Below are 20,815 nucleotides of genomic sequence, written 5' to 3'. Positions count from 1 at the left end.
GCCAGTCCTGGTTCATGGCCATTGTATCAAGGTCCAATGGACTCAGCACCCAATGATAAGAATGCTATCTCACTCTTGGCTACATCAGACTATATTCAGATTTTTCTTTTTCTTTTTTTTTAATATTTAGACTTTTCAAAGAGGCTAGACCTTTTGTTTTTCTAAACTCTATGTTTTTATGTAACAGCGTGTAAAATGATTGTATTAGGCTTTTGTTATAAAAATCGCACAAACTTATTGCAAAGAATCAAACAGGACAAAAGGATAAAATGTGCAAATTGAAATGTCCCCTTGGCTCCACTCTTTGGATAGAAGTGCTAGTATATTCTGGTGCATCTTTCCAAAATTCGTATTTTGCATATTCAAGGTTTTAAAAAAGAACAAAAATAAAGCAGTGCTGCTGTTAAGAGTGTAGGCTGAGTTTGAATTCAAGGTTGGCTACTTCTTTGGGCAAGTTCCTTAAACTGTCTGAGCCTCAGTTCTCTGCCTTGTAAAATGGGGACAGGAAAGTGCCTCACTCAGAGACTGTGGGATGGGTTAAATGGGTCAGCCTATGTGAAGCGCTTAGAACAGTGCGTCTCACACCGTGGTGTTCAATCAACAGTGGCTGGAACAATTACTAAACCCACTTTTCTACAGCTAACTTTTTTGAGCTTTTAAAAATGCATCTGAACAAGCAGAACAGTTTCCAAGCAAAGTGATGGTTTCTCTTGGGGGTGGGGTGGGGTTGTAGCCCCCAGCCTCCAGGAAGGGCCGGTTCAAGGGGAGGAGCTGAGTCTGGATGGGGGAGGGACATAGAGCCTTGGCTTTGGGCCAGCCCCAGCCACCCTTCCCTCCCCACCCACCTGTAGCCATGAAGAACGCTACGTTCCAGATCACCCCGGATGTGATCAAAGAGAGTGAGAACATCCAGCTGGGCCAAGACCTGAAGCTGTCCTGCCATGTGGACGCGATACCCCAGGAGAAGGTCACCTACCAGTGGTTCAAGAACGGCAAGCCAGCACGCATGTCCAAGAGGCTGCTGGTGACCCGAAACGACCCTGAGTTGCCTGCCATCACCAGCAGCCTAGAGCTCATCGACCTGCACTTCAGTGACTATGGCACCTACCTGTGCGTGGCCTCCTTCCCAGGGGCACCCGTGCCTGACCTGAGCGTCGAGGTCAACATCTCCTCTGAGACAGGTGGGCAGCTGAAGCAGCATGGGGTGCATGTGTGAGGGCGCTGGAGAGGCCCACAGAGGGGAGGTGGGAACAGTAGCTTGGGAAAAGGAGGCCAGAGTGGGGGGATCACCATTTGTTCATGTTGCACACATTAAGTACCTATTATATGCCAGGCATTGTGCTAGGCTCTGGGGTAGAGTGGTGGGCAAAATAAGCTCTGCTTGCATTGAACTAAGCTGGAAGGCAAATATTTTTCAGGTAGCCTCACAAATAAAATATATCACTGCAAACTGTGATACATGAGAGTCAGGAAAGAGTTTCCTCAGAATGTTTGATCTGAAATCTGAGGGATGGGCAGGATTTTACCAGGCAAAGGAGAACAAGGGAGGGAGGAAGAGAAAGGCAGGCCAAAGAATCAGCATGTGCAAAGGCACTGGGGCAGGTAAGTGCACCGGTGAGCGCTGAAGGGGAGATTGGGACTGGGAGAATGGAGTGAGATGTGAGAGTGGAGGGGTAAGCAGGGGCAAGATTATGCAGGGATTTGGGTCTTTATTCCAATAATAATAAATAAGAATAATGAAATAATGACTAACATTTATTGAGTGTTTCCTATGTGTTCTGATGATTTCATATTTATGTCATTCACCTTCATGGTTTACCTTATGGGATAGTTTATCGTCAGTTTTTAGAGATGAAGAAACAGGCTCAGGGAGTTTAAGAAACTTACCTAAGGTACCAAACAGTAAGCGGTGTAGCCAGGATTCAAACTCCAGCAGTCTGACTTTAGAGCCGCGCCTAAAGGGTTTACATTTTATGCATGACAGAAGTTTGGAAGGGATGATTTTGGAGAGAGTTTCTAGAATCTTACTTCTACCCCCTACCCCCTTGCATTGAGGAGCTGGCTGACTTAGGCTAAGCCTCTTTAACTCTCTGGGCCTTAGTTTCTCCTCTGTGAGACACTGGACCAGATGGCCCTGGTGGCCTTTTCCAATCCTGACTTTGGCACAGGGAGAATACTTGTCCCTTACAAGTGGATCCTACAGCTGGGACACAGGATGAGAGGGAAGAGGAGGTGGGGATGCCAGAGATTGGAACAAGACCCCTGGGTTTGCAGGCCCAATGAGTTTGAGCTTTAACCTGAGGGCGCTGCATCCTCAACGGGGGGAGACAGCAGCCCGTTAGCCTGTGAGGGCACAGAAGGTTGGGGAGCTGGGATGATTTAGAAGCAGAGAAATTGATGGGGTACAGGGCCATTTCCTCCATTTGGCTCATCAGCCTGATGCCTATGGCATGGAAGCTTTCTAAGGGCCTGTGGAAATGATTTAGACCTGGAAAAATAAATTAATTGGCTCCAAAATGCAAAGAGAAAATGGTAAAGTTAAAGCCAATACATGTATACATGTTCACAGACTATAAATTATGCTAACTAGATAATTGGGCCTCAACTTGCCTTGTAGAGTTATTTATAATTCATATTTAATGTCGGACATTTTAATTTGGTGGATGTGATGTGGGATGGGACCCATGGAAGTCTTTAAAAGACTCTCCAGTTGGGTGATGTGTTGGGTTGGATTAGGTTTGGCTATAACAGAAACATCCAGAAATGCTACTAGTGGCTTAAATGCAGTAGATGTGTATTATTTTTTCTCGTAAAAGGGAACAGTCTGGGCTGGAATAGTGGCTCTGCTCCACCTTGGCGCCCCAGGCTCCATCTTGTCTTGCTATCACCTTGTCCACAGGGGCAGTTCCAGCTGTAGCCATCCATCTGCATTCCAGCCTGCAAGAAAAAGGGAGAGAAGAGGGGCACAGCCTCTCCCTTTAAAGACCTTTATTTTCTGTCACATCCCATTGACCAGAATTTGGCCACATGGCCATAGCTAGCGGGTTCGGGCACATCATGGTTATTCTGGCTGCTGCCCTGCTCAACTCCAGATAGTCTAATACTTTGGGAGAAGGGGTAAGGATGTTGGAGGACAGACCAGCGATCTGTAATAACACTCCAGAAGACAAGGTGGAAGCTTGAATTAGAGCAGGGCCAGTGGGCAGGAGAGAGGGGGTTGAGGGAAGAAGTCATTTGGTAGAACTGTTTAAAAAGTGGAACCCCCTTTTGTTGTAAAGGGAAAGAAGGAATAGGCCAGGATGACCTCAGCTCTCTATCTGAGTTGTGAGAGCCCGAGGTAGAGACCCTCGGGGGTGGAGGAGGTGAGTATTGGGGGAGGTGAGTTGCATTTTGGAGATACCAAGGGATCTTTGGGACATCTGGGATGCAGAAGGGGGGCTCAAACCAAGGGGGAGGGAAGCAGAGGCCTCGGAGCAGAGGCTAGCGGGGAGCTCTAACCTTGCTCCTACCCGCTTCCCCACCGCAGTGCCGCCCACCATCAGCGTGCCCAAGGGCAGGGCCGTGGTGACAGTGCGGGAGGGCTCACCCGCTGAGCTGCAGTGTGAGGTTCGAGGCAAGCCGCGGCCGCCAGTGCTCTGGTCCCGCGTGGACAAGGAGGCAGCGTTGCTGCCCTCGGGGCTGCCCCTGGAGGAGACCCCTGACGGGAAGCTGCGGCTGGAGCACGTGAGCCGCGACATGAGTGGGACCTACCGCTGCCAGACGGCTCGGTACAATGGCTTCAACGTGCGCCCCCGCGAGGCCCAGGTGCAGCTGAACGTGCAGTGTGAGTCCCATCGCCCCACCTGGACCACCATCTGAGCTGTCCCTCCCGGTTCGCAGCCTGCCTGGCCTGCCCCCTTCTTCACCCCTTCGTACACTCCAGCCAACCCCCTCCAAGTACTGCGGACACCCCTAAAACCTTGCCACCCCCGTGTTCTAAAGTGGGAGGTCTGTGGCCCTTGCCACACCTCCCATACCAAGTGCCCCCCACTCCCATCTTCATTCCCAGGGACCCAGTAAGCAGAGAAATAACTGATTTTAACAGGTAGAAATGGGAGTTTGAAAGACCTTCAAGGGAGCACTTTGTGTCTGACACTATAATGATGAGAGTTAACTCACCTTGTGCAAGCACTGTTCTAAGAGCACTTTAATGCATGAACTTCTGTAACCCTCCATGGCCCTGTAAATAGATTCTATCATTCCCTAGTTTTACACATAGAGAAACCAAGACCCAGGATAAGTAACTTGCCTAACATCTCACTAGCTAGTTTGAGGCAGGGCTGAGATTTGAACCTAAGGCAACCAGCTCCGGGGATCATGTTCTAAACCCCGACGTTATGCTGCTTTTCACTACATGGCGGGGTGAGGGGACCCCTTGAGGCAGGACTGAAGGCCCAGACTGGGAAGCATGGCTGGAGAAAATGGCCGGGAGGGGGTGGGTACCTGCAGATCAGGGAGTTATGAGCGTGGCCACTGTGTATGTTGCGAGCGTGTATCCGCTCTGAGACCCTTCCAGGCTGCGGGGTGCGGGAGCAGGGTCGAGTGCGTCGCCTTCAATGGGGCCGCCCCTCAAACCCCACTCGGCCCCGCTGACCGCCGCCCCCGCCCTCAGTCCCGCCGGAGGTGGAGCCCAGCTCCCAGGATGTGCGCCAGGCGCTGGGCCGGCCCGTGCTGCTGCGCTGCTCGCTGCTCCGAGGCAGCCCCCAGCGTATCGCCTCGGCGGTGTGGCGCTTCAAAGGGCAGCTGCTGCCTCCGCCGCCTGCTGTCCCCGTCGCCGCCGAGGCTCCCGACCACTCCGAACTGCGCCTCGACGCCGTCACCCGCGACAGCAGCGGCAGCTACGAGTGCAGCATCTCCAATGACGTGGGCTCGGCCACCTGCCTCTTTCAGGTTTCGGGTGAGCGTCCCTGGGTCCCGCCCCACCCAACAGCGTCCTCCTGGGACCAGGCTCCGCCCCAACTCCAGCCCCGCCCACTCCCGGCCTGGGTCCCGCCCCTTTCCAGTTGCCAGTACTGGGTTTAAGCCCCTGCCTTTCCAAGACCCGCCCATGCCAGGTCTAGACCCCGCCCATGCCGCCCGGACCTAATCATAAATAACGTCGTTTACAGCCAGGTTCCCTCCAGAAGGCTATTTCCCTTCACCCACGCTCTCTCAGGTGTAGACCTTCTCAAGGTCGGCTTGTACGTGCCCTAAGCCCCACCCGTTTCAGTTTAACCCCGTTCCTTGGCCTCGGACCAGCCCTGCCTCTTTCAAACCCCTCCTTCCCCGGGCTTAGGCTTCGCCCCTCCAGCCCCTGGAGCATCGAGTTTGGGCCCTTCTCTCTAAAGACCCATCCACATCGCTCCGGGGCCCCAGTTGCCGGACGCATAGGCTCCACCCCTTCTAGTCTCGTCCAATCCTAGCTCTCCATTTCTTGCCCCCCCCCCTTTTTTTTGGTAGCAGGTACGCCCCAGCCCCTCCCACACCAGGTGTAAGCCCGCCCACTCAAGTCCTGGGCACCGCCCTATCCCATCCGTCACATTTCAAGCCCCTCCTCTTTTGTCGGTAGCCCCAGAGGCTGCGGATGGAGGACCCCCTCTTTTCGTGACCGCAGGCCCAATATGAAGGGCCTGAGCTGTAGCTTAGAGGAGAGAAGACGACCCTCAGCAGTCTCTCTGGAACGTCGTGGGTGGCTTGAGTCCAACCAGCACACATTTCCTGAGCTGTCGCCCCAGAGATTCAGGCCCCTCGGTGCCCAGAAATCTCTCTCAGACCGTCTCGGCATCAAGTCACTCCCGGGTGGGCTGTTTGGGGCTGCAGGCGGGCCTGGGTGAGTCAGGGCCGTGGTGAGGGCCGAGGGGAATGCATAGGGGCCAAAGGAGTTGCTGATCCCCCCTCTCTCTTCATGAGGGAGAGTTGGTTCCCTGCCGCTAGAGCTGGTGGCAGCACCCCAGGAGGAGAGCCATGGATGTGCCTGTTCCTCTTCTACCCAGCTCTTTCAACAGCCCCGACTGACTGGGTGCCCCTTTAGCCCTTGTTTGGATTTCCTCACCCAGCAGCAGGGGGACAGGGCCGCAGGTCACTTCCTAGCCCTTCCCCACCCCACCCAGCCCTGCCAGCCAGAGGCCCCTGTGACATTTCCCACCTCCTTCCCCTCTCCCCTGTTCTCCCACGCTTTCCCTGTCTCCCCACCTTTTTGTTTCTCTCTATCCTTCTCCTTTCTCTTCTCTTCCTTGTACCTCAATATCCTTACCCTTCTTTGTGTCTTTTTCCCCATTCTCTTTCCCTGTGTCTTCTCTAATATTCCTCCCTCGTATCCTCCCAAATTTCTCTTTTCTCTGGTTTTTCCTTGGCCTTTCCTCTCTGTTCTCACCAATACCACCTCTTGAAATTTCCAATCTTTCTTTTCTCCATTTCCCATCTTCCCTCCTACTGTACCTCATTTTCCCAATCCTCCTCTCCCACCGTCTCCTCTTGTCACTACATCCCCTTTTCTTTGTCTCCCCTCTCTCTGCTCTTCTTCTGTCTCCCTTTCCGGTGCTCCCTCTCTTTGTGTCTCTCCCCATCCCCTACCTTCCCCGGCCCCATGCCCCCCTCCCCACCCTCTTAGCCAAAGCCTACAGCCCGGAGTTTTACTTCGACACCCCCAACCCCACCCGCAGCCACAAGCTGTCCAAGAACTACTCCTATGTGCTGCAGTGGACCCAGAGGGAGCCTGACGCTGTTGACCCCCTGCTCAACTACAGACTCAGTGTCCGCCAGGTGGGCCAAGCGGGACAGGGGCCCGGGTGGAAGCTGACCCTGGGAATGTCCATAAGTCATGGGAGGGGATTGGAGGCAGAGCTTCGCCCTCTTATAGACAAGTCTTCAGGTCTAGAAAGTGTTCTGGACACAGCAGCAGAAACTGGGAGGCTCTAGGGACCTGCCCCCTCTGGACCCATGCTCTGGGCACAGTCTTGAGAATTGGGCTGGGTCTGCTGGATTCAGACAGGACAAAGGGTAGAGCCACCAGCTTTGTTCCCAGAACATAGAATCTACTCTCTGGTCAGCAGTTTCAGGTGGGGTGTGGGGTCAGTCTCATCCACAGGATCTCTAGAATGCAAGGCCAAAGCTATACTGATCTTTTGTGTAGTCTAATTCTGTATAGTTCTGCTCAAGTGGCATTAGGTGTATTAGGTGTGGAGGGTAAAAGTGTGACTCTGGGAAAGATCGCTTAGGCTAAAATCCAGCTCTGTATGAGCTAGGGCAAACTACATCTGTTTGGCCTCAGACTTTTTATCTGTAAAATAGGAATAATTATAATGTACCACCTCATAAGATTGTTATTTTAAGGAGTAAATGGGTTAATAATGGCAAATTACTCTGAACAATGTCCAGCACACATTTGTTGTTCAATACATGTTGCTATCATTTACTAAGACAGCCCTAGAGGCAGGCATGGAAGGAGTGATTGCCCCATCTCACAGATGGGGAAACTGAGGGTCTGTGTTCTTAGTCCTTTATTCCTTCTACACCCTGACACTGCTCCCCCACCCCACCCTCCAAGTCTCGCCAGGGCCCGGGCTGGTGCTCTGGTGGAGGGTGTGGCCTGCTGGGCATCTGGGAACTCCCTGTATCTACAGTTGAATCAGCACAACGCCATGGTGAAGGCCATCCCAGTGCGGCGCGTGGAGAAGGGGCAGCTGCTGGAGTACATTCTGACTGACCTCCGTGTGCCCCACAGCTACGAGGTCCGCCTCACGCCCTACACCACCTTCGGGGCGGGTGACATGGCCTCCCGCATCATCCACTACACAGAACGTAGGTGGTGATGGTGGTGGTGGTAAGGGTGGGCTCAGCTCATACCCTGGGGATCCCTTCCAACTTCCCCACATGGGTCCAGAGCCCGGCTCCCCCTACTGTGCAGGGTTCTACTCTGTCACTGCAGCCTGGATCCCTCTGGCCCCCAGTCCTTGTTTCAGGAACCCTGTCTCCTAGTCCCAAGCCTGGGCACCCTTCTGTGCGGTCCCACACCTTAGTTCTGACTTGATTTTCCTACTTTCTTTCTTAGCCATCAACTCTCCCAACCTGTCAGGTGAGACACCTCCCTCCCACTTCTCCTTCCCTTTGGGGATACAAAGACTCCCGGCGTGGGAGGAAAGGACCCTGAGAGATACTCAGAAAATGGGTGGAGGCCAGCAGCTGGAAGGAAAAGCCAAGGGAACAGGGCTGGGCTTGGAGACATGGGCACCCAGGATTTATTCTGTGCTTACTGGTGCAGGGGTGGGGGGGCAGGAGTGGAGATGTCTCAAGCTCAGGGCCTTTCCTCCTCAGTCAGTACCATTCACAGTCCTTAAAAGAAAAACAGATTTCAGGCTAATCCATGTCCTCTGCTCTCTCTGACAGGGGTACGTAATCTGAGACTCATAAAACCAATTTCCCACAAAGGATCTGTGTATTGATAGAGTTCACGGGGGTCTGTGACCCTGGAACATGGAAGGACATACAATCACTTCTTTATTTTCCCTGACTTCTAGCAGAAGTTTAACATCTCCTTCAGTGATGAATGTAGGCGACAAAGCGCAGTAGTAACATCGCTACCTGTGACTTTGTCATCAGTACAAACCTGATGCTTTCACATCACCTTAAAGTTGTTGCAGCTATTTCTAAATACCGTTAACATTCATGAGAACTTCAAAATCACAGCAGTTATTAGACCCAACACTAGATCTTGTTATTTAATTAGATAATAAAGAAGCCCACTAATTATTATATTACAAATTTGTTTTTTAAATATTTTGACAGCTGTATCTCAACATAATTGATTTCCTTTGTAACCTTGTGTATTTCATTATATGCATCTAAACTTATTGTTCTGAGATGGAGTCTTTAGCCTTTACTCGATGACAGAGGGTCTGTGGGGCACAAAGGTTAGGAAGTTCTGTTCTGGGAATGAATGTGTCAGGGGCCTGGTTGGCCGGTTTCTCAAGCCCCGAGATCCTGGGCCCACTGTCTGGGTGCGTGGGGTCTGCCTCGGGGCAGCCAGGGAGGGCAGAGCTGGACCAGGGGACCCGAGGAGCCTGACCCTCTTGGTCTCATCCCCACCCTCACCCCAAAGCAGACAACACCTGCCACTTTGAAGATGAGAAGATCTGTGGCTACACCCAGGACCTGACAGACAACTTTGATTGGACACGGCAGAACGCCCTCACCCAGAATCCCAAGCGCTCCCCCAACACCGGTCCCCCCACTGATATCAGCGGCACCCCTGAGGGTGAGGACATGGCCTGTTGCAAGGGATGAAGGACAGCTTTAGAGACGGGTCTAGTGCCAGGGACCTGAGTCTGAGGGGGGAGACACAGCCCTGCCCTCAGGGAGCCCCAATCTCAGGGGAGACACAGCCCTGCCCTCAGGGAGCCCCAGTCTGAGGGGGGGAGACATAGCCCTGGCCCTCAGGGAGCCCCAGTCTGAGGGGGGAGACATAGCCCTGGCCCTCAGGGAGCCCCAGTCTGAGGGGGAGACACAGCCCCGCTCTCAGGGAGCCCCAGTCTGAGGGGGAGACACAGCCCTGCCCTCAGGGAGCCCCAATCTCAGGGGAGACACAGCCCTGCCTCAAGGAACCCTAACTTAAGGGAGAGACCCAACTCTGTCTTCACGGGGATCAGCAAGAGAAAGTGGAGCTCAGAACTGGCCCAGACTCCGGTGCTGAGCTGTGAGGCAGGAGGGACAAGGTGCGATGGGTGAGGCAGCTGGGGATCAGATGAAGTTAGGGCAGTGAAGGAATCAGAGGGAAAGAGGCCTGTGTGGGGCGGGGCAGAGGTGGTTGGTTGGTGCATCTCCCCCTCCCCAACAGGCTACTACATGTTCATTGAGACATCAAGGCCCCGGGAGCTGGGGGACCGAGCCCGTTTGGTGAGTCCCTTGTACAATGCCAGTGCTAAGTTCTACTGCGTCTCCTTTTTCTACCACATGTACGGGAAGCACATCGGTGAGTCGGGGCACCCGGTGGTCTGCCCAAGTATTGCTGGACCTGGGAGGAGAGAGGGAGTCCAGGGGAGGCTGGGTGATGGCCCATCTGAGGCCTGGGCTTTGCAGCTTGGCTCAGTCACGTATCCTTGGAGGGGGTGTGGGCAAAATCTGGGCAAGGGAGGAAGCCAGAACCAGCCTTCTGAGGTTTTGAGATGATGGAGGGTTCCTGAGGGTGCAAAGAAAATGGCCCCAGCCAGACAACATGCAAGTCTTGGAGGATATGGGGAAACAGGTAAGAGGTAGCATGTATTGAGTGCCTGCCAGGTGCCAGGTGACATCCTGGGAGCTCTGTCTCCATGGTCTCATTATCTCTTACAGCCAACAGGTGAGGGCGGTGTTACCATATAACTCAGAGAGGTTAAGCATTTTCCCCAAGATCACACAGCACCCCGAGTTGTCTTCCTCCCCCAAGCCCTAAACACAGGGTTGGGAAGGGGCTGCTTCGTGAGCAGTAAAGGGAAGTCCTGCTTGCTAAGTGTGGGCATACATCTGCCCTTTGGGAAGAGAGAGTAGGAGAGTCACATTAATCAATGAACTCATCATTCCCGGGTGTTAGCTCCTGCTCTGGACCAGGCGTCAGGTGCTAGGGAACAGGCCCGCCCAGTTCCCATCCTCCTGGGACCTACAGTCGAGTAGGAGAGACAGGCATTAAACAGCTAATTGCAGCAGATAAGATTGAGTGACCACTGTGACGCACGTCCACGGCAAGACGGGCCAAGACCGCTGGTAACAGGGACCGACCACAGGGGCTTAGTTATGGAACACTCTGCTGAGGAGGTGACAGCTTTTAACATTTTAATTTATTTGTTCACTTATGTACGGGACAGGCTATGTATTTTGCATGGGTCACAAGGTACAAAAGGTACCTAATGAGAGATCCCAGTCCTCCTGCTCCCTAGAGCCCTTCCCCACAGGCAATCACTGCACTTAGACTGGGGCAAGTTTCCAGAAACACTTTATGCATATAGAAGCTAGTAGACGTATGTTCTATTTTGCCCCCTTGTACACCCACCATTCTGTGCCTTGCTTCTCCCTCTGAGCTGTACATCTTGGGGATCATGCCTTATCAGACCACAGGGAGTTGCACAGTAGAGGGAGCAACTTTAAGCAAGAGTAGACATAATGGTTCTTTATGGACAAGTCTCCACAGCTAAAGTAGTGGGTCAAGCTGAGCTGATGAGCCAGAATGGGGTGCAATGGAAAGTTCTGCTCCGCTGGGGCCTCCAGACCATTGCACTTTGTGAGAAGATTCCTGTGGGTTGGGTGACCAGTCCTGCCCTGCCTGGCAGCCAAGAGGAGGGCCCCAATCAGGCCTTGTGAGCTGGGATGCCTGGGGCCTGAGAGCAGAGAACTGCTGCCCGGAGGAAGCAGTCTGCGCTCCAACGTGCTCAGTGTTTCCCCAGGAAGCAGAACAAGCCCCAGTCAGCAAAAGCTTCCCAGAGGCAGATCGGAATTCTACCTGAGGAAGACCTCATAAGCATCAGATCTGGACAGGAGGACTCTCCAGTAGGGATGCCGGGGAGGGGCCCCCTGTCCCACATCATGTTACTCCCCTGCTCTGCCCGCTTCATCACCATCTCCTCTAGGCTTCCAATACCTGATTCGGGCCCTATTTCTCTGACCTCACTTTCTGGCACTTTCCCCTTTGGCTCCTACTCAGTTTGAACACACTGGGCTCCTTGCTTTCCTTTAAGTACGCAGGGCAGGTTGTTGCCTTAGAGGACTTTGCTCATGATGTTCCCTGGACTGGAACATTCTTCTCCCCTCATTCAGGTCTCCTCTCCTCAGAAAGGTTCCTGAAAGCCCCAACGAAAATACCTCATTATTCCTTTCCCTGGATTACTATATCTATCATGCTCATCACCAATAGAATGTCCCAGAAGGCAGGGTCTTTGTCTTATTCCCTGATGTATCTCTAGTGTCTAGAACAGTGCGTGGCACACAGTGGTGTTTAATTAGTTGAATGACTGAATGGGAGGGAGTCTGAGATTTATGAACCCCAAAGTGACTTCTAACCATGAGGCTCTGTGGAAGTCCTTTTTCAGTTGTGAGGACAGTCATGAAAGGTTCTTCAGTCAGCATTTAATTATTGAGAACCAGTACCAGTTGGTGCAGACTTTCCCTCAAAGAGTCAAATGGGGAGGAGATGTGAATCCCAATAACTATCACACCGCAGAGCAGAGAGTGGTCTGGGCCTGGAGGGCTGAAGTTTAGGGACCCAGGATTCACGGGACGCATAGAGGGCTCCCAGCTCAAGCCTAGGAAGGCTTCTTGGAGGAGATGACATTTCAAAGAGGCCTTGTTTAGCAAGAAGGATGTGGCCAGGGTAATGTGGTCGGAAGGGAGTCTCAGGCAGTTGGAGAAGCCCCATCCAAGGCCCAGAGGCTGGAAAGCTGGGGTTTGTCCAGGCTCCAGCGTGTCCACTTTGGCATTGCAGGGGGCACGGAAGATAGGGAAGAAAGTAGTGAGCAGGCCCACTCTTAAGGGCAGTGGAAGATCTTGGGCCCTGGCTGATCCCTTTGAAAGGTGGTCTGGAAGCCCCCAAGCAGGGGAGACCCTGGAGATGACGGGGTGTTCAGGAACAAGGATGGAAACTCAATTTTTGTTTAGGTAGTAAAAGGAGGGGTTCCCTGTTAGTGTCCTTGGGGCAGGGTGGTCGAGGAAGAAGAAAAGGTGGGCACTGAGGGGGACAGGAACAGAGGGAAGAGCTCTAGGACAGGGAAGAGAGAAAGGCCATCTTGGGGCTGGTGAGGAGCCTGCAAGGTATCGGGGGCTTGGGCCTGCAGAAGTGTGTGGCCCCTCCTGGCCCACTGGGAGCTGGCTGTAGGCCTCTCGTGGCCGCATCTGGGTGGGCCCCCACCCAGCCTAGCTCTGCTGCTGGGGACGGGGGTGTTTCTTGCTATCCGGTTCCCTCCTCTTCCCTCCTCTCCAATACACCTGGCAGCTCTGGGCACCAGCTGTCCCCAGACCTTGTGTCTCACTGGCTCTCCTCAGTCTTAGCCAACTCCTTTCATCTCAGGCAGGTAACATTTGGTGGCTCTCCCCCACGGGGGGTCTGTCTATCTGGCGTCACAGATGGTGTGCCTTTGTTTGTGGGCAGCGCCATGGAAATGCCAGCCACTGGGCACTGTCTAAGATTGATTTCCCTTCCCTCTGAGCCAGGCCTTTCACATCAGTGGGGGCTTGAGGTGGGCCGGAAGAGCCGGGAAGGGGCATGATGTTGCCTGGGTGCTCTTAGCCAAGCCATGGTTCCCTCCTTCTTTTTCAGGGCTCCCAGCACCTCCAGGATTGCAGACCCCTGTGGCTGTGGGCACAGGGACTCAGGCCCTCAGGCTAATGCCCTCAAAATTTCACTTTTACTATATTTACCATGGCTGTAGCATAAATCCTAACATCTCTCTTTAAGGCAACTCACTCTTTTCTTGAAGCTTTGTCCTAAGCATCAATATTAGAGAAACCATGAGTTTGAAGGACTAGCTTTATTCATTTCTTAAAACATACATATAAATATTGAAATTTTTAAAGTCCATCCTTGTGCCTCCAGGAATCCTCTCATGTATCATGTCCTGCCTCGAGTATGCACTGTGTGCTTTGGGAATCCTGCTCTGTGCTCAGTCGTAGGCCTCGCTGCCCTGGGATAGCTCCACGGTTTAAGGAGGAAGGTGTATGTTGTGTGTGTGTGTATGTGTGTGTGCGTGTGTGTGCGTGCATGTGCATGCGTATGCGTGCACGCTGGGGTGGAAGAGGATTAGCTGATTAGAAAGGAAGGGAAGAGGGGCGCCTGGGTGGCTCAGTCTGTTAGACATCCGACTTCGGCTCAGGTCATGATCTCACGGTTTGTGGGTTCAGGCCCCACATCAGGCTCTGTGCTGACAGCTCATTGTCCCAATGAATTGAAGCCCTGCTGCTGTCTTCTCTTTCCCGTGTGGGTGTCCCACCCCCGGGATAATGGGACAGCAAGCCAGTCTGGGATGGTGCTGCGGGCAGTGGCGGAGAGGAGGGTTTGGGGAATGTGGAAGGGTAGGGGTGCCCTTGTCCAGACCTCACAGCCTGCCTCTCTTCACACCCACCACAGGCTCCCTCAACCTCCTGGTGCGGTCCCGGAACAAAGGGGCCATGGACACGCACGCCTGGTCCCTCAGTGGCAATAAGGGCAATGTGTGGCAGCAAGCCCATGTGCCTATCAACCCCAGCGGGCCGTTCCAGGTGAGTCACCGGGCACGAGGGCCCCCAGGCTCCCCTGCCCTCAGCCGTTGCTCTGGCCAAGGAGCACTTAGGAAGACTCCAGGCTCTTTCTGGGAAGCTGGGGAGAAACTCAGGCAGGGTGTGGGGGCTTCTGAGTGGACTGAGGGGAAGGGATTGGGGGCTCTGTCTGGCAGAAGACCCCTAATCCCTGCTCTCTGACCCCACCCCAGATTATTTTTGAGGGGGTTCGAGGCTCTGGCTACCTGGGGGATATTGCCATAGATGACGTCACACTGAAGAAGGGAGAGTGTCCCCGGAAGCAGATGGATCCCAACAAAGGTGCCACCTGGGACAGGCGGGGGAAGCTGGATATATGGGGGAGCTGTGTGGGGAGGCACCTGTCCGTGGTAGGAGGAGGTGTCAGTGGTCAGTGTCTGAATGGGGGTTCAGAGTGACTCAGTGGCAGGATGCATGTGTCAGCGACTATAACAGGTGCTGGTGTGTTTGGTGCCCACCCTGGGCTCCACATTGGCTCAGGTTATAGGGCGTATGTGGGGCAATGAGAAGACTAAACTCCACCCTCCTGTGAACTTACTGAGTTATTTACCGTGCCCGAGTGCCTCCTGTGTATGTGTGGGTGCAGAGGTGAACATGTGCCCCACCCCCAGGGCCAGGTGTCTGCAGTTATAACAGCTGGAATTTGCTGAGTGATTACCAGGTACCAGGCAAGGTACAAAGCCTTGTATAATCCCGATCTCATTTAACCCTGATGACAGCCCTCTGGGGTAGCACTTACTATTAGACTCATTTTACAGATGGGGAAACCGAGGCCCACTGAGGTCAGTGCATTATTCTGTGTCTTAGTGAGCTGCAGAGCCAGGATTTGGACCCTGGCAGGCTTAAAGTTAACCCCCACCCCACACCACTGGGCCGCTGTGCTTACAAGTATGTCTGTGTGTAGTGAGGGCAGGGCCTACCGTTAGGTCCTCCAGAGAGAGAAGCCAGCCTGCTATTCCCTGCCCCGCCGAGCTGATCGGAGCCCTGGCCTGTCTCCCTTTTCTCTCCTGTCACAGTGGTGGTGATGCCGGGCAGTGGAGCCCCCCGCCAGCCCCACCCACAGCTCTGGGGGCCCATGATCATCTTCCTCTTGGTGTTGCAGAGATGATGAGAGCTGCGTGGCCCCCTCACCCGGCCCCCGGCACACCAAAGTGTCCGCATCGTACCAAAGACTGACCCCCGCCAGCCGGGGTGCCCAGGGGCAGGGCCGGCCCGCCAGGGAGCATTGGCTGCGAGGATGAGCAGAGAACAAGGACAGAGGCCCGGCGCTGAGGCCCTGGAGACGGTCGTTCGACACACACACACGCTCACACTCACACTCACACACACAGAGATATATTAAAGCACAAGTTTCTATCCGACCTGCCAGCACCTTCTTTTCTGCGGAGACAAGGGAGTCGCCAGAATGGCGTCCGCCACCCCAGGGACCTCGGCGCCACGTAGGCCTCGTCCGCCTGCACCTGTGGTGTGTTTCTGACCTTCCCACATTCCTCACTCAAGGCTGAGCCCCAGCCCAGGGGCTTCACCAGAAGGGAGCCTGCAGAGGAACAGACTCAGGAGCCCCGCCCTTGGCTGGACTCTGGGACTCCCCGGGATGGGGGAGGCCGGGCTCAAAGGAGGCCAGGGGGTGCTTTGTGAGCTCCGCGAATGTCCCCGTGCAGGTGATGGCGAGGCAGGGGAGGCACCTGTTGCACGCACCTCTGTTGTCAGGGCGAGAGCTGGAAGGTGGAGATCCCAGGTCACCCTGATCCCTTGACCTGTTCCTTGGACATCATATCTCACCTCGCTGTACCCCTTTGAAGGGACCCAGCACAGGGGCCTGGGCCTGGGCAGTCTAAAGACTGACACCATCCCTTCTACCCCCTCCAACCCCCACCCTACCCACAAGGAGCTGGATTCCTGAGAGCACAGTCCCTACCCTAGTCAGCTGGCCTGAACTCAGCCCCCGGTTGCGTCTCCGAGGAGCCAGGAGGGGTGGAGGCCAACTCTTTTCTGGGGTGAGGCTTGACTTTGAGCGGTGCAGAGGAGAAAGCCTGCTTTTGTGAGTTTGTGCACCCATGGCATTTGGGAGTAGAGTGGAAATTTCATTTCTTATATACTTAGCGTGAAGGAGTGCCCTGGATAGGAGGGGGTGTATAAAGAGGGTGCCCCTGCAAAGCACTGTCTAGTTGGCTGTTCCCTGCCCTGCCCAGGGCCAGGGAAGGGGGGGGTGGTTGTACAGCTGCAGCAGGGGGTGGTGCCTTTGCTGGCCTTCACGTTGCCTGGGAGCTGAGCTCATGCCCTGATCCATGAAATGACTCCCCATCCTCAGGTTCTGGGTTGGGAGCCTAGGTGGGCATGGTGGACCCTAGACCTGTCCTCCTCAACATCACCCTTGAGGCCCCAACCAGCTATCTATGGGAGCCATGAAGCCCAGCCCTTTCCAGGGTGAGTCTTCATGCTTGTGTACGTGCGGCTGTGTGTGCACACATGTGCACGTGCGTGGGCCTCTCTGTGTCTGTGTAGCGCTGTGGGTACATCTCTGGGCAGGAGTGTGTGCACGTATGAGTCTGCATTTGCAAGCACACACATTTGTCTGCGAGGCCGGGTCTGACCCTGGTCTCAGTGAGTCTCAGCAGACGCAAGCATGCACGGCCTTTCAGGAGGGACACGAGTGTGTGCAGGGGGCCGGCCAAGGATACCGCTTCCAGCTTCCAGCCCTCCTGTACCTGCCACCACCCGGATTTCTACCTTTCATTCCCTCTGAATGACAACGAGCTTACAGATGACCCTATTGAAATGCAAGCACATTTGGTGGGCAGGTGTCACAGGGACTCACCTGGAGCACTCTGCGGGGACAGCTGCTGAGAAAAGGCAGCACCGCAATGCCAAGAGGCAGGCAGGGAACCAGAGCACAGGCTGCCATCTCACTGCCCCACCAGGACCCTTGTGATCATCATCACCAACAGCTGGCGGGTGGCCGGGCCAGGCCTGGAGCAGCGCCTTCCGATGCCTGACCAGCCTGGCTGCCGTCTCGGCCCAGCCAAGGCCTCGGTCTGAAACGAGTGGCTCCAGGTTCCCAGGACACACTTCCATCACGCCGGCTGGGTATTGTTCCTTAATTGTCCCATCTGTGCCGGGTCTGCTGCCCCAACTAGACTGTGAGCTCCTCCTCTGAGCCTTCCAACCTTCTCTCCCAACCCCCTCCCAACCTCACGCCCCGCACAAGTGGGCCTGTTATGGAAGCTACAGCGGGCTTTGCCCAGTGGGATGGATGGTACAAATCCGTGGTTTCCAGCCGTGGCTGCAGAAGAGAATCAGAGAGCACTGATGCTTGAGCCCTGCCCACAGAGGTTCTGATGGATTGGACTGGTTGCAGCCTGGCATCAGAAACGTTGAAAAGCTCCTCAGGAGAACCGGGGAGTGGGAACCACTGGCCTATCACCTGCCAGGTGCTTCCTCTGTGCCCTTGCTGGGGTGGGTATGGATCCAGAGATGAAAAGCGCCAGGCACTTCCTCCTTGGGACCCCGAGGTCCTGGGTCCTCATGTGTAGATAGGAGAGGCTGGTGTGTGTGTGTGTCTGTGTGTGCAGACAGGTCTGCAGGGAGTGTGTGTGTCAGTGTATACTAGCATTAGTGTGTGACAAGAGTCCCTAGAGTGTGCCAGTGTGTGCATGTGGGGGTGTCTGCGGGAGGGACTGTCTTTGTGTATCTGCGTGCGCCTGGGAGTCTGTACCTCTGTATCAGCTTCACTGTGCCATGTGTGTCTTTGAGTGACCGTGGATGTCAGCGTCTTTGTGCTGGTAGGTGGCCCATGAAGACCTCCCCAGCCCAGGGGAGACCAGGCTGGCAGGATCCAGTGCATCTCCCCCCCCGGGTTAGTCTCGCCCTCTGGGTCAGGGCGGCTGAGGCATTTTGTGGCCTTAAAACAGGGAGTCAGCTCTCATGGTGTTGGGGTGTGTTCACCCCTATTGCCCCTGATTTGATGTTTTGGGGGGACCTGTAGGGCCAGGTGCTGTACAGTTAGGAGAGAGGAAGTTTCAGCTTGGCTGTCCTGCCCCCTGGGACCACAGACAGCCCCCCTGGGGTGCCCAGCTAAGCCTTCGGACCACACCCCTACCCCCTGAGATGCCCCTCCCACCTTGCCTTCTCTGGGATATTCTACCACCTCTTTCCCTTTCATTCTCCTTTCTCCCTGTGCTCGGTGAAAGCCCCTGGCTCAGGCTCAAATGGCTAGGACACTAGGGTGGTTCTCAGAGGTCTGAGCCCCTCATCTTGTAAATGAGATAGGAGCAGGGGTGAAGGGGCTGGCCCAAGGTCCCACGGCTAGCTGGGGTGGAGCCAGCCTTGGAAGCCTTGTGCTACAGCCCCGAGGATGTCACACTGCTGGCCACTGCATCCTACCTGGCAGCCAAACTGCCCCATCTCTGGGTACTGGTACAGATGTGACTGGGCACCTGCTCTAGGAGAGGTGCTGTCTCCCTGTCCCCAATTCTGGCCTCATCCCAGGCTACTGCCCCTCCCACCCCAGATCAGGCTTGGGTGCCCTGTAGAAGCTGTCTCCCTCTGTCCACACTGGCTTTATCCACTGCCCAGGCTCCCAGACAGAAGGGACTGTTTCCCCTCCCCTGCCCTCTGCGTTCACATGAGCCTGGGCTCGGAATGAAGGTCAGTGTGTCCTGGTGTCCTCATCCTGTGGACTTCCCCCCTGAGGACCAGGAGGGCAGTGGCGAGAGTATACAAATTCTTGTATTTTCTTCTCTCTGGACTCAAGGTCTGTTCCAAGGAATGGGGTGAATAAGCCTGCTCTGGGGAGTCCCTGTGGGGCCCCTGGTTGAGGTTCTGGGTCCTGGGGAGCCCTCCTCACTTTCACAGGCAAGACAGCATGCCCCTCTCTGTTGAATCTGTGCTGTGTGTGAGGGTGTGAGTCTGTGAGAGTGAGGGTGGGGGTGTGCGTAAGAATGTGTGTGTGAGGTGTGTGTATAGGTTGAGGGTGTGTTCTGGAGTAACAGGACCTCTCCTTTCTGGGGACCCCTGGACCCTAAGAGCTGGACAGGACCTTAGAGACCATTTAATCCAGTGCCCACACTGTACAGGTGAGAGAGCTGAGGTCGGAGAGATGGCACTTGCCCACTGTCACCCTCCCTCATGTCACCTGCACTTCTTTCCCAGGGGCTCCACTAGAAGTGCCCTCCCTCCTGGCACCTCCCCATCCTCCACCAGCCACACCCATAATCACAATCTCAGCTCAACTCTGCAGGGTCCTCTGCCCCTGCGGCCTCCAAGCACCCTTCCTGCCCCAGGTGGCCAGTCCACCAAGGCCTTTATCCCCAACCCAGAAGGGGCAGGGGAAGGAGGGGACTTCTCCAGCCTTGAGGCCTCATAGACTTGAGAGAAAAGCCAACCCCTCCATGCCCAGGCTCACCCCACTACCAAGGTAAAAGCACAACAGGAGACCCTCATTAATGGGTGAAAGGTATTGGGGTTGTAGTCACACGACCCCGTCCTCACCCCTTTGCCTTGCTCTCTGTCTCCACCCCAGCCTCCATCCCTCTCTTTGTTCCCCTTTCACCCCCAAGACCCTCAAATGTAACCTCTAGTTGCGGACGCGAATGTTTCAATAAATAAAGCTGCAGTGTTCTAGTGTTCTGGGTCCGGCTGTGTGTGTGGGCGGCAGGTGAGCCAGGAGGGGGCGCTAGTGAGCTCCAGGGTTCTTTTCCTGTTCCCCCACCCCACAGTTTCTCTTTGACTCCTGCCCTCATAAATCCTGTTCTGCCTCCTCGACTGTGGGTGCCTGCTAACCTCCAACCCAATGAATTTCGTGTCCTCCTTCATTTATCCCTTCGAGAAATACTAGCCAAATACCACCTTCGTAGAAGCTCCTGCCAAGTGGGGGAGATGGACACTAAGCTAATCATTACACCAGGAAGCATATCATTATGAGTACAGCTAAGGCTGTGAAAGATTGTAAGAGCAGGTTTTTACTTGGGTTGGAGATTCAGGGGTGACTTCTCTAAAGAAGACACATTTTAGGAGACACCTAATGAATAATTGGGGTTAGCCTACCAATGCAGAGGGTGTCTTCCAAACAGAGGGAACAGAACATGCACAGGCCTAGAGGGATGAAAAACTATAGAAGCCTCAAGGAAGAGGGAGAAAGATGAAGAAGGAGCAATAAAGTTGGTCAACCACTATATGAACTTGGCTTTTTGCTTCTCAGCACCCCAGCCCACCATCTCTCCCCTGCACCCTGACACAATCCCCTCAAAATTCTTCTCTCACAATCTCTGGGTTCCTTCCTGGCTCCATAAACCCCACTAAGCACTCCAACTGGGGCTGTCTCCATCATTCACCACCGATGAGCTGCCTGCCCACTTGCCCCCGAATCATTTTGTACCAACATTGTCCTTTTTCCCACCCCTCCCAGAATCCTAGAATTTCAGAGCTGTGGGGTCCTTATAGGTCACTTATTTCAACCATCTATCACTGTTTTCCCTAGGAGAAATAGCTTGCCTGAATCACAGGGGCAGGCAGTAATGAGGAAAATTCACTTTCCTGTGTACATTTG

At 54.5% G+C, this 20,815-nt stretch overlaps 1 protein-coding gene across 7 annotated transcripts in view; it reads left to right on the top strand.

Annotated features, from left to right (window-relative positions):
• The window catches only part of MDGA1 (MAM domain containing glycosylphosphatidylinositol anchor 1), a 58,709-nt gene extending 38,817 nt beyond the window's left edge, over positions 1-19,892 (top strand). For 3 of the 7 annotated variants that reach the window (XM_029945165.1, XM_029945164.1, XM_029945159.1), the window contains exons 7-17: positions 852-1,181; positions 3,527-3,823; positions 4,652-4,936; positions 6,629-6,780; positions 7,641-7,818; positions 8,069-8,092; positions 9,116-9,271; positions 9,851-9,985; positions 14,102-14,232; positions 14,442-14,550; positions 15,285-19,892. In XM_029945165.1, coding sequence (XP_029801025.1) covers positions 852-1,181; positions 3,527-3,823; positions 4,652-4,936; positions 6,629-6,780; positions 7,641-7,818; positions 8,069-8,092; positions 9,116-9,271; positions 9,851-9,985; positions 14,102-14,232; positions 14,442-14,550; positions 15,285-15,376 — 1,889 coding nt within the window. In that variant the 3' untranslated portion in view covers positions 15,377-19,892. The remainder of the gene's footprint in view (positions 1-851; positions 1,182-3,526; positions 3,824-4,651; positions 4,937-6,628; positions 6,781-7,640; positions 7,819-8,068; positions 8,093-9,115; positions 9,272-9,850; positions 9,986-14,101; positions 14,233-14,441; positions 14,551-15,284) is intronic. The other 4 variants (XM_029945160.1, XM_029945161.1, XM_029945163.1 and 1 more) reach the window with 4 other exon arrangements.
• Positions 19,893-20,815: the final 923 nt, after the last annotated feature.

This window comes from Suricata suricatta, chromosome 7 (genome assembly GCF_006229205.1).
Source record: "Suricata suricatta isolate VVHF042 chromosome 7, meerkat_22Aug2017_6uvM2_HiC, whole genome shotgun sequence".
Lineage (NCBI taxonomy): Eukaryota > Metazoa > Chordata > Mammalia > Carnivora > Herpestidae > Suricata > Suricata suricatta.
This window is presented reverse-complemented; position numbering and strand designations above follow the sequence as displayed.